We start from the raw sequence: 13,564 nt of genomic DNA, 5'->3' as shown, positions 1-13,564 counted from the left end.
AACTAAGGGGCCAAGCCCAACCCGTGAAAAACAACCCCACACCATAATCCCCCCTCCACCAAATGATTTGGACCAGTGCACAAACCAAGGTTAATAAAGACATGGATGACCGAGTTTGGGGTTGAGGAACTTGACAGAGTCCTGACCTCAACCTAATAGAACACCTTTGGGATGGGATTGTGCGCAGACTGCAAGCCAGGCCTTCTTGTCCAACATCAGTGCCTGACCTCACGAATGTGCTTCTGGAAGAATGGTCAAACATTTTCATAGACACACTCCTAAACCTTGTGGAGTTTAAGCTGTTAAAGCTGCAAAGGGTGGGCCCTTTGAATATTGAAGTCTGGGATGCTATTAAAGTTCATGTGCTTGTAAAGGCAGGTGTCCCAATACTTATGGCAATATAGTGTATATGCAGGGCCGTAGATAATTTTTTTGCTCTGGGGGGGGGGGTTCAGCAGCAAGTACTAAGTAAAGGTATTTTTAAACAAAACAAATTGCGCCAAATTCATAAAGAGTGGAAAAAGGAAAAGCTATGTGTTGCTCATAGTAAGCAATCACATCCTTAATTCTATTTTCTCAGATCCCCTTGAAAATCGAACCGGATTTCAGTTTTGCCTTCTTCCAGTTTTTATGAACATTGCCCAGTGAGGTTGGCTATTGTCCAGTCTAAGGCCTGGTACTGGCTGAACGAAAAATGAAAAAAACCTGATGAATCAATGCTCTCTGCCATTGGACTGCCTATAACAGGGTGGTGCACTGTAATAGCCAATCTTACTGGGCAGGTGCAAAGGGCACCATCTTGTGGAAGGCAGCACACTCCCTGATTTTTTGTTAACCCAGGATACTAGACAAGAGAAGTGGTACTGTGCAGAGTCCATACATACAGAACGTACCTATAAACTTTTGAGCTTGAGAATGAGGGGCATGACAAGGAAGCAGTGTCCTGCGGCGCTTGCAGGGCGCTGCTGCAGAAAAGTGGGTGTGGCCAAATATGACAGTGGGGGGTCTTAAGGGGCACAGTTAAACAAAACCTGGTCTTCCTTGTACCTATAAAATATGCTAAGGCTGAGTCTTCCATAATTGCTGTTGTGTTAGCCTATTAGGCCCTGACTGTTCACATGTAGCGATTTGGGATCGTGGGCAGAATTCCAAATCACACTGCAATGCTGGCAAAATGCAGCACACATGTTTGTGTTCCATTCATTTTTAGTGGTACCAAAACACAGTGTGGTTTTGGATTCTTGTTGTGTGATAAATCGCTCAACAATCACAGCAAAAAGACACCACATTCTGGTGGCAGTAAAATGAATGGACCACAAACACATGGGCTGTGTTTTGCCAGCATTACAGTGTGATTTGGAATCAGGGTGTGGTGGCGGGCAGAATCACAGCAATATTCTGCCCATGATCCCAAATCGCTACATGTGCCTAGCAGGCTAACACAACAGCAATTATGTAAGACTCAATCCAGCGCCTCAATCACCAACTTTGCCAGCAGTTGCCACAATCTCAGATACCAGTAGAACGATTGGAATAAATTCTGCAGCACTGCAGTTCTAAGCTAGCCTGACTGAGAAGGACACAAGGGAAAGAGGGACACACCTAGTGACCCGGGGTAGACTGGGTCAACGGACAGCAGCAGCAGCACTTCAGAACATCGTCCACATCTACATCCACATGGCAGGCTGGTGGCTAACAACACCCTTGAGGGTCCAGCTCCTCACCCAAGCGACAGTCAAAGGTGGGAAGCGGCACTGCAAGGAGCCGGAACCAATGTAAATAGAGAGGACCGGTGAGAGGATAGGTGCCAGTAGCTCCCACTCTGCTCAGTGCCGCCTCCTGTCCTGGTGGCTGCGGTTGGACAAGTCAAGAAGACATGTTCTCATATAAAGGAGCCTGGAGTCACCGAGGTGCGAAGGCGGAGCAGCGAGAGCCAGGACCCTTTTAGAATTAAATGGACCCTGAGCAAACATTTTCAAAATCGTTTTACTGCGGCAGATCAGGCAGCGATTGTGATTGGTTGCCAGAGGTTACAGTGTATCATTACTGCTCGCTGACTGGCTGCTAGAGGTTACAGCACACGTTATGGCTCACTGATTAGTTGCTAGAGGTTACTGCGCATCATTTCTGCTTGCTGATTGGCTGCTACAGGTTACTGCACATTACTGCTCACTGATTGGTAGTGATAGATTACTGTTTATCATTACCGCTCAATGATTGGTTGCTAGAGATTACAGCAGTGTGAAAAAAAAATACAAGCCCTCTTGGGATACGGTTGAAAAACAAATTCTGTTGAGCATGCCGCAGAGAGTAGTGGGCATGACCAGATTGGGTAAAGGAATGGCCTAAGCCCCCGTTCACTTTGGAGCAACTTGTGCGATTTAACCTGTCAAATCACATGACAAGTCACACAAGTACTTCCTGCACTACTTATGGTGATTTCAGGTGCGACTTGCATAGACATCTGTACATGAAGCCACACAGATATTTTCCAAGTTGCACCTGAAGTCACGCTCACATGCAGCTTTGAAATCATGCGATTTCAGATGTAGATGCATTATTTCAAAGTCAATGTGAACGAGGACTCAAAGGGGATGATTAAACAGAACCACCCCTTGACCCCATACCTCTAAATGAACATAGCAGCTGCATCGTTGACTACACATTGCCATGGCATCAATGCTTAGCTTCACGATGCCGCCATTAAACTTCCCCATTGATGTCAAATTTGCCGCAGCCACAAGCCAAATGCACAGATAATCAGAGACTGCAGATGGCTTACAGGAGATAACCAGAGACTGCGGCTGTGACTACAGGAAATGACCAGAGACTGAGGATGCGACTATAGGGAATGACATAGCATAACAGCGAGACTAATGTCTACAGGCAGTGTGTGACTATTGCCAGAAAGACCTACCTGGCCGGCTTACCTCCCGCTCTCAGAGGTCCGGGGCTTTCCGCGGTAGGGGACGGGGCTCTAAGTGGTCCATGGCCAAGCTGTCAGATATACAGGGTAGGCACTCCCAGCGCTCCCTCTCTGCTCCGAGCCTCCAAACACATACAGGCTACATAGGGCGGGGCACTGGGCCCCCCCTTAGCTACACCCCTGTGTATATGTGTATATGCACACAAATACTTTACCTTGCATTTTTATTGTAAATTAAATATATTGTTTTACAAGGTAAGGGTTCACATATGCTTTAAGAATGCATACTAGAATAGAATACTTTTTTTTTAAAAAAACAGAGTTTAGTGTCACTCTAACCCAGATTTCAGGGAAGTCAGGATTCTAGTAACAAAGAGAAACGAAATCTGAGGTGTACAGGAGAGGGTTTTCTGATTATTAAACCTAACAGTAGACTATTTGCGGAACATAACATCATATACTAATCAAGAGGAAACATGAATTTTTAAGATATCACACAGAGAGGTTCAAATTTCTTTAAATAGGCATCAATATATTTTACTTATGACAAATCACAAAAACCCGTAAGAACACAGAGTCTTGTTATTGTGGTTTTACATCAGTGTTTTCACTCCATGGTTTACTTTGAACAAAACTCAAAAACCCATAAGAACACGTGGTTTTGTTATTAGCCTTTTCACTCCACATAAACCATAAAGTGAATTAGCTGATGTAAAAACCACAATAACAAGACCCTGTGTTCCTATGGGGTTTTGTGTTTTGTCAAAAGTAATACATTTAATGGCCATTTAAATAAATGATGAATGTTTTTAAAGAAATTTGAATCTCTTTGTGTGGTGCCTTCAAAGTGTTTCCTTTTGGTTAGTATATGAAGTTAGCATTCTGGATGTGATGCCTTCTACCACCAATTTTATCTGATTATGCTACCTGTGGAACCTTTTATTGCTTAAATATTTACTTTTCAAAATTTAAAATGGTTGACAGGTTCACTTTAATCTGGTTAGTATGCCTATCCTGGCATATAATAGGGCTGTCATAAATCAAATCCTGTCCTTTGCTACAACACAAGCACATTGTACAAATGCAAGATTGGCTCCACACAAATAAAGAGGGCTCTTACACTTTGGTCTTCATCATCACTCTTCATGTGGTCGGCTATGAAGCTTACACCCTCCATTGCTTCTTGAACTTGCGGAGAGAACTTTTTTGAGTGCCTGTATCTGAATTCTTGGTTTCTATGCTGCTCATTGGAAGGTTGATCATTAAGTCTCTGATCATATGTCTTTGCAGTAGCAGCATTTACAAAGCAGCCAGAGTTCCTACATGACTCCACTTGGGTGTTCCTCTGGTAACTGCGGAGTTTCTGACTGCATGTGTTATTCTCTGGACGTCTCATGAAAAGGAACATTGGGAGTTTTTCCAGAAAACAGTTCTTTACCCAAACCGGCATTGTGTGTGTACTAGGAGACCTATGATGGACATTAAGGACGCAGACACTAGTGACAATAGAAAATGTTACCAGAACCATGGTGAACATCAGGTACTTTCCAATAAGCGGGACATCAAGGGAAGTTGGTGGAACAATCTTAGAAATTAAAAGCAGAAATACAGTCAAAGCTAGTAACACCGATATACACAAGGTCATCTTTTGTCCGCAGTCTGATGGAAGATAAAACACAAGTATTGCCAATGAAGTAATAAGAATGCAAGGTATGATCAAGTTGATAGTATAGAAGAGAGGCTTTCTTTTGATGATGAAATCATAAGTTACATCAACATATTTTGGATCAAGTGGGTTGACTGTTCTCCTTCCTGGCAGTTTTATGATATCCCATTCACCACTTGGTGTAAAGTCATCCATACTGGCCGAAGCCGAACTAAGAACGAGGTCAATCTCTGTGTAATCATAAGTCCACGAACGGAATTTCAAAGTGCAGTTCTGTTGGTCGAAAGGGAAATGTTTGACTTCTATCTTGCATGCGCTCTTGTAAATGGCAGGTGGCAGCCAATAGATGCTGCCATTGTTTTGCACGATTGCATTGGTGAACAGGGAAACTTCGTATGTACCGTCAGCACTGACAAAAATGAATAACACATATCAGAGAAAATGATAGATAACACAAAAGGAGAGCCAGACCACAATTCATAACACGGATAATACACAGGCACAAGGCATTAATATTACAAATATGATACATAGAATTAATTCATCAGGGTTGTATTAAATTCCCTCTCTGTGTTTACCAGTTTGTTTAAAAGATGTTTTTCGGAAATAACAAGGAGGCAGTTTACAATTATTTCAAACCAGGGAAACATCCTTCAGTTCAAAGTGGTATTAAACCCAAAAACAAAAATTTTAATATAGTGCAGCTTACCAATTCATAGATGTGGTGGCTGCATTTGTTTTATTATGTGCCCAAGTGTTTGATTTTAAGAGATATTGCTGCACTATGGGCCCATTTTGATATCTTTGCATGGGGATTCCTGATATTAAGAAATGGAGGACCTGAAGGACTGTTGTTGGCAAGATTTTGTGGAAAGAAGTGCTTATATTACAGCATTTGATAAGGTTCATGGAGTGACTATATGGTGATTAGTGGGCTTGTAAACACAATTCACCGTGATTTTAAGGAAGCAAATGGTTTTGCATGCTAATGTGAGTGGATATGGTACCATTGCACATATTATAGTTTAAAGCACTATCGCACTATATATTCTATTTGTGTTTTCGGAGGTTTTTTCATGCATATACCTGGAATCGAGGGGAAGGAATATTCATCACAGAAGATTGGTTGATTCTGCATTAAAATTTTCGATATTTGGTAAGGTGCATGGAGTGAGTGGTGGATCTCAATACAAGTCGTGGAATTATGACTGGGTTCACAGGGACATACACGTTTATAAACGCATTTTATGTGAGTAGGACAGATTATAGTTTCTTTGAAAAAGTTTTTTACGGTTCCTTTTTGGGAGCATATTACACCCATTGGGAGGAGAGTGAGGAGGACCTTTCCAGTGAGGATACAAGCACATACAGTGCCTTGGAAAAGTATTCATACCCCTTGAAATTTTCCACATTTTGTCATGTTACAACCAAAAATGTAAATGTATTTTATTGAGATTTTATGTGATAGACCAACACAAAGTGGCACATAATTGTGAAGTGGAAGAAAAATGATAAATGGTTTTCAAATTTTTTTACCAAAAAATATCTGAAAAGTGTGGCGTGCATTTGTATTCAGCCCCCTTTACTCTGATACCCATAACTAAAATCTGGTGGAACCAATGGCCTTCAGAAGTTATCTAATTAGTAAATAGAGTCCACCTGTGTGTAATTTAACCTCAGTATAAATACAGCTGTTCTGTGAAGCCCTCAGAGGTTTGTTAGAAAACCTTAGTGAATAAACAGCATCATGAAGGCAAAGGAACACCAGACAGGTCAGGGATAAAGTTGTGCAGAAGCGGGTCAGAGGAGGAGAAACTGTGCTGCCCCCCCTCCCGCTCAAGGGGCCACTGTCAGAAGAGGGGCTCTGTTTCCTGCCCATCCCCCCTCCCTCCTTCTATCAGTGGGCAGCGGAATAGGAGATTGGAGCAACTGTGTCTCTGTGTGGAGAGAGAGCAGCTGCGGGCTCTTCTTTCCCCCCTCCCTCTCCTCCTCATGCCGCTGTTCTCGGAAGAGGAGCTTGCCAGGACAGCCAGCCACTATGTTTCCTCCCCCTTGGCCAGGGGAAAAAAACAAGCAAAAAGGAGGAGAAAAGAGGATCATGGGACATGCAGTGGCAAGTAACACGCTGTATCTTGTGGCAGGCAATGGTGGCAAGTGACAGGCTGCATCTGGTGACAGGCAATGGTGGCAAGTGACAGGCAATGGTGGCAAGTGACAGGCTGCATCTGGTAACATGCAATAATGGCAAGTGGCAGGCAATGGTGGCAAGTGACAGGCTGCATCTGGTGACAGGCAATGGTGGCAAGTGACAGGCAATGGTGGCAAGTGACACACTGATGCTGCATCTGATGGCAGGCAATGGTGGCAAGTGAAAGGCAATGGTGGCAAGTGACACGCTCCATCTGGTGGCAGGCGACGGTGGCATGCTACATTTGGTGGCAGGTGATGGTGGCAAGCTGCATTTGGTGGCAAGTGACAAGCTCAGGGTTCCCACCAATTCTGCATTATGGTGAGTTAAACTATTTCATTATATATTATAATGTAGTAATAGAAATAATGGAATTAAATCATCCTGACACCATATCAAGCATGGTGTCGGGATGATTTAAGTGCTAACACGTCCTTTGAAAGGATTATTTCATTTTCCTTGTTCGAAATATTGACGGAGCCAATGGGATCTGCAGACTTTTACTGCATTCAAGTTATTTATTTCTTGTTTCCAAATCCCTACATTGCTAAGTAGTAGAGCTGTGATTAGTTAATGCTGGTAAAATGCAGGATGTGGTTGGCAGTTTAGGCTTATTGAAGCAATTGTAAACTCAAACGTTTAGAATTGCCTGTGATAAGCTGTTGAGCATTATCCTCAGATGTTGGGCCATTGACTCGTTGCCATAGAAACATTTGTAAAGGGGAGGAGTTAGTAAGATGACCACGCCCACGTGGGGGCGCCAGAAATATTTCTGCAGCCAGGCGTCTGACCCTAGGATCGGCCCTGGGCGGAGGTTCACCTTCCAACAGGACAACGACCCTAAACATACAGCCAGAGCTACAATTGAACTTTAGATCAAAGCATATTCATGTGTTAGAATGGACCAGTCAAAGACCAGACCTAAATCCCATTGAGAATCTGTTCACAGACGCTCTCCGTCCAGTCTGACAAAGCTTAAACTATTTTGCAAAGAAGAATGGGCAAAAAATGTCATGCTCTAGAAGTGCAAAGCTGGTAGAGACATCCCCAAAAAGACTTGTAGCTGTAATTGCAGCGAAAGGTGGTTCTACAAAGTATTGACTCCGGGGGCCGGATTACAAATACACACCACACTTTTCAGATAATTATTTGTAAAATAAAATTTAAAACCATTTATCATTTTTCATTCACTTCACAATTATGTGCCACTTTGTGTTGGTCTATCACATAAAATCCCAATAAAATACATTTACGTTTTTGGTTGTAACATGACAAAATGTGGAAAATTTCAAAGGGTATGAATACTTTCTCAAGACACTATAAGAAGAGAATTTACTGGAGTTATGTGAAAGGCTGATTTTTGACATTTGGTGGGTAAAGGTAAATACTTATGTGTGGAATATGAAGACAGTGTGACACTTTGTTTTGATATGAGCACCATATAAGAATAGAGTTTATGTACAGTATATGTTGAGTCAGACATACTACACTATATAGCCTTTTTTTTCTTTCTGAGATTGATTATCTTGTTGATTGGAGTACTTTTATAACCAAGAATATAGAGGATGGTGTAGAATACATGCTTTTTATTGGACAACAAGGATTTGAAAATCTCTAGAAGGACATTTTGTGGACTGTGGTGCGAAGAACATTGATTGCTAGCGCTGACCTTATAATTTATTTTTTCCTCTGCTGGGGCTGCATAGATTTTTCAACTGCTACTCAATTGAAGGATATACACTATATTACCAAAAAGTATTGGGATGCCTGCCTTTACAGGCACAAATGAACTTTAATGGCATCCCAGTCTTAGTCCGTAGGGTTCAATATTGAGTTGGCCCACCCTTTGCAGCTATAACAGCTTCAATTCTTCTGGGAAGGCTGTCCACAAGGTTTAGGGGTGTGTCTATGGGAATGTTTGACCATTCTTCCAGAATCACATTTGTGAGGTCAGGCATGATGTGGACAAGAAGGCCTGGCTCGCAGTCTCCGCTCCAATTCATCCCAAAGGTGTTCTATCGGGTTGAGGTCAGGACTCTGTGCAGGCCAGTCAAGTTCCTACACCTCAAACTCCCTCATCTATGTCTTTATGGACCTTGCTTTGTGCACTGGTCCAAATCATTTGATGAAGGGGGGATTATGGTGTGGGGTTGTTTTTCAGGGGTTGGGCTTGGCCCACCATACCAAGACATTTTGGACAATTTCATGCTCCCAACTTTTTGGAACTGTTTGGGGGTGGCCCCTTCCTGTTCCAACATGACTGAACACCAGTGCACAAACAAGGTCCATAAAGATATGGATGAGCAAGTTCTGGGTGGAGGAACTTGACTGGCTTGCACAGAGTCCTAACCTCAACCTGATAGAACACCTTTGGGATGAATTAGAGCGGAGACTGCGAGCCAGGCCTTCTTGTGCACATCAGTGCTTGACTTCATAAATGCGCTTTTGGAAGAATGGTCAAATATTCCCATAGACACACTCCTAAACCTTGTGAGCACAGATGTACAGCTCACGCAAATATTCATTTTGACAAAGTCTGCTGCCTCCATTTTTATGATGGTATTTTGCATATACTCCACAATGTTATGAAGAGTGATCAGATGAATTGCAATTAATTGCAAAGTTCCTCTTTGCAATGAAAATTAACTTAAAGCGGAGTTCCACACTAAAAAACATTTTTACATATTTACTGTCCTTTCATAGAATTAATAAACATTTTGGGGGGTACATTTTTTTTTACTCACCAGAAACGCCCTGTTGCTATGTAGTGGCTCCTAATCTGCCACTTCTGGGTCCGCGGCGCTCCATATCACTTCCTCCCTCCCTCGCCTGTGCTCCTGGGAAATGTGAGTCATCATTTCCCAGGAGTCAGTTGGCAGTACTATGAGCAAAAATCACATTATTATTATCTATGTTGCCATAACAATAGGGCGGGACCTTCCTCCGTAGCCGCCCGTTGTAACTTTCTAAACAATCGGCGCTACGGCCGGCGAAGCATCGCGCATCCACAAGATCGAGAGGTGCATGCTGGTTACCCAGCATGTACCTTTCCATCGCAAATCCAGGAAGTGGTTGCGATTGGGCTTCACATGCCCACAATCATCATAGCAATGGCCAGAAGAGGATTTTCTTAATTCTAAGTATAAAGAAAAATGTAAAATTCAGAGCGACTAGCAAACAAATATAAACTTTATGATGGGATGACAGAAAAAAAAATTATGTGGCCTAAACTCCGCTTTAATCCCCAAAAAAAAGATTTTCACTGTATTTCAGCCTTGCCACAAAGGGACCAGCTGACATCATGTCAGTGATTCTCTCGTTAACACAGGCGTCAGTGTTGACAAGGACATGGCTGGAAATCACTCTGTAATGCTGATTGAGTTAGAATAACAGACTGGAAGCTTTAAAAAGAGTGTGGTGCTTGAAATCATTGCTCTTCCTCTGTTCATCAGTGCAGTGTCTGTCGGAGTACAGTGGGTCCCCCCTCCTTCGGGGCTCGTGTGCAGTGCACACGTTGCACCCATGGATGATACGCCACTGGCTGGAGGGCTTATTTTGAGAGGTAAGTCTGTTATAATGTGCTAATATGCTGTGCATAATAGCACATAATTGCATAAACCTCCCAAGGGGCTCCTTAAAATTGTTTTACTCCCCTTTAATATCTGCAAGGAAACAAATTATGCTCTACTCCCTCTTTAAAAACCTAGAGTACTGTAGAAATCCTGTATCTTGGGTGTTTCCAATATTAAATGATTTTTTAAGACAAGGATTGTACATCTACTATGTATACAGTTTATACCAAAAACTATACCCCACCACCTAAAAAAGCTACCTAATAAACTTTTACTACAAAAAATCTAAACACCTAAATTGATTTAAGGTCTGGTCATGATCAGTTTAGTGTCTTGTGTAATGTGGAAGGTGTGACCTGCATTCTGTTAAGATGCTGTAGTGTTACAGATTGTCATTGATTTCTAAATGAAACGCGTCCCAACATTTGGAGAAACACAGTATTGCAGATTGGTCTTTATCATCATACATACTGGATGCATTTTATAAAATGTATAATAATAAATGTATAATAAGTGTACTTATTATAGAGTACGAGGTCGGGTAGCCAAATCTTTCGTGAGGGGATACGAAGTTTCCTTATGCCATCATAATCTGCTGGGTTCCAGGTCAGCCGGTAGTCCACCCACTCCTATAGATGTGATACAGAACTTTTTTTTATTTTCAAATGGAGATTAAAGAGTATTAAACAGTTTAAAAAATAATCTATTCATTATTCTTAAAAAAATTAAATCATTTCATTGAATTTTTAGTTTTGTTTCTTAGCGCCCCAATTAATAGCGCTAACATGCCATGTTCCTTCTGGACTTCCTGGACACAATCAGTTCCTTTTTTTACATTTGAAAAACGTTAAAAAGGAATGTTGTGTTTTTGTACATATCTATTTCCTATGTTCAGAACAAAAAACTGTAAATGTTATGTTTCTTTCATGCACGGTCACATTTGAAGTTCACCTGTCATAATGCTTTTAATTTAGATGTATTTATAATAAAGGAAAAATTTCCCCATGTCTTTAAACAGCCACAATTTGTGAGAAGCAGAATGGATAAGCACGTTTTAAAAATCTAGTTAACCGATGAATGAATTCTTAAAAAAACTAAAAAGAAATACTGTGCGATGTGAAAAAAAATTTGTACTTGCCTGATTGAGCCACACATTAGTTGTCATAATTTGTTCCCGTTCATTCTACAAAAAAGCAGAAAAATACAAACTAAATACATCATCAGTTATTACCAGCTCCATCTTGTATATTTGTTAATCGGTACTTTATTTGAATTACCAGAACAGTGGGGTAGATTTACTACTAAGGCTTGGTTACACTTGCGGTTGGGGGGCAGTAAAAACAGGCAGCTAAGGCACATTTTTAAAGTCCCCCAAACCACTCCCCCTTAAGCTGCAATGACAGCAAGGGGTGGGGTTCACATGCTGCAGGCAAAAATGATCCTCCCGTTGTGTACAGCAACAATACTGCTTGCATATTCAACTGAATGGGGACACAGGATTTTTTGCTTGCACAAAATTGGATGACTTTACCTCATTCACTGGCTATGTGAATATTCTCTTGCACAGTGAAAGGTCACTTTACTAAGTGAACTGCCTACACTGCTTTAGTAAATCGTCTTTAATAGTGCAAAGAAATTTAGAAATGCGCACTAAAAGTTGATTTGCATTAAATGTACAATAGTCAGCTGTGAAAAGCATAGCCATAATTACCAATAATCATAGAGGCAAAGAGGACCCTACTCGTTCCCAGTTTTATTACATTATTAGTGTATAGCTGTCCTCATTATATTGAGGAAGTAACATTCATGGGTTGAAGCTGAAGCCACTTTAATACCGGGCCTATTCTGCCACGTCTCTCCTTCATGTAAAAATCATCATTTTTTTGCTAGAAAATTACTCAGAACGCCCAAACATTATATATGTTTTTTTTAACAGACACCCTAGGGAATACAATGGGGGTCATTGCAACTTTTTATCTTGCACGGTATTTGCGCAATCATTTTTCAAACGCCTTTTTTTTGGAAAAAAAAGGTTTTATGTATTAAAAAATAACAAAACAGTAAAGTTAGCCCAATTTTTTTGTATAATGTGAAAGATGATGTTACGCCGAGTAAATAGATACCTAACATGTCACGCTTTAAAATTGTGCACACTCATGGGATGGCGCCAAACTTCGGTACTTAAAAATCTCTATAGGTGACGCTTTGAAAATGTTTACAGGTTACCAGTTTAGAGCTACAGAGGAGGTCTAGTGCTAGAATTGTTGCACAAGCTCTAACGCACGTGGCAATACCTCACATGTGTGGTTTGTCCCTCATTCCCATCTCAAAAAGTTGGGAGGTATGTTTTAGTGTGTTGCTACTTTCTGCATCTCTGGAATGGATTCCAACAAAAAGCACCATTAAGAAGAATGACTGCTAACGCATCACAAACATACCTAAAATGCAACAAAAATTCCCCACACCTCTCACATTTGAATGTAGCCTAGATGTACACAGGCTTTTACAGTGAGCCAGAGCTCCAAATGCCTCTGGCTGTGCTTATGTCCTGTTCAGTGTGTGGTTCCAATATAAAACATTGCCCCTATAGGACTCATATAGGTGTACCTACCCGCACACCCGTGCAAAGGGCCATCTTTGCCTACGTGAGATGCATAGGCATAGCTCCCAACTGTCCCTGATTTTGAGGGACTGTCCCTGATTTGGAGCAATGTCCCTCTGTCCCTCATTCCTCCTCATTTGTCCCTCATTTTGGTCTGATCTATATAGTTGTATATAAAATGCACTTTGTATCTATCAAAAAGTGTTTTCCAGCGCTAAACCTTTCATCTGATTTCTAAATTGCTGCATTTGTAAATTCCAAAAGCCAATAGAAAGGAATAGTAGTGGTAAAAAAAAGCACTTGTGGGTTTAACAAATCTTGTTTTTTTGCACAATTTTCCTTTAAGGGGGCGTGGCAAGGGGTGTGTCCTATGCCTGCATACTTTTGGTGATAGATGTCCCTCATTCCCATTTCAAAAAGTTGGGAGGTATGCATAGGTGTCCCATACAACTGTGTACACCAGTCGCATTCATGTCTGTTTGGTACACAGTGGCTGCACAGAAACAGCTGCTGCTCCCAGTTTGGGCAGGAGCATGTCCTCAAATGCAAACCGTGTGCTTCAGGGACACGCATCCGCATCCTCACAGCTGTTAAACTGGGAACAGCAGAT

The 13,564-nt window shown here is 41.6% G+C and overlaps 1 protein-coding gene across 1 annotated transcript in view; it reads right to left on the bottom strand.

Moving 5' to 3' along the window:
- Nucleotides 1–13,564, bottom strand: part of CHRNB4 (cholinergic receptor nicotinic beta 4 subunit) — a 78,993-nt gene that overhangs the window by 14,845 nt on the left and 50,584 nt on the right. The window contains exons 3-5 of the mRNA XM_073619214.1: nucleotides 11,491–11,535; nucleotides 10,872–10,981; nucleotides 4,047–5,001 (exon numbers count right to left, since the gene is read on the bottom strand). Of these exons, the coding sequence (XP_073475315.1) occupies nucleotides 4,047–5,001; nucleotides 10,872–10,981; nucleotides 11,491–11,535 (1,110 nt within the window). The remainder of the gene's footprint in view (nucleotides 1–4,046; nucleotides 5,002–10,871; nucleotides 10,982–11,490; nucleotides 11,536–13,564) is intronic.

The sequence above is a fragment of the Aquarana catesbeiana genome, linkage group LG03 (assembly GCF_042186555.1).
Source record: "Aquarana catesbeiana isolate 2022-GZ linkage group LG03, ASM4218655v1, whole genome shotgun sequence".
Lineage (NCBI taxonomy): Eukaryota > Metazoa > Chordata > Amphibia > Anura > Ranidae > Aquarana > Aquarana catesbeiana.
This window is presented reverse-complemented; position numbering and strand designations above follow the sequence as displayed.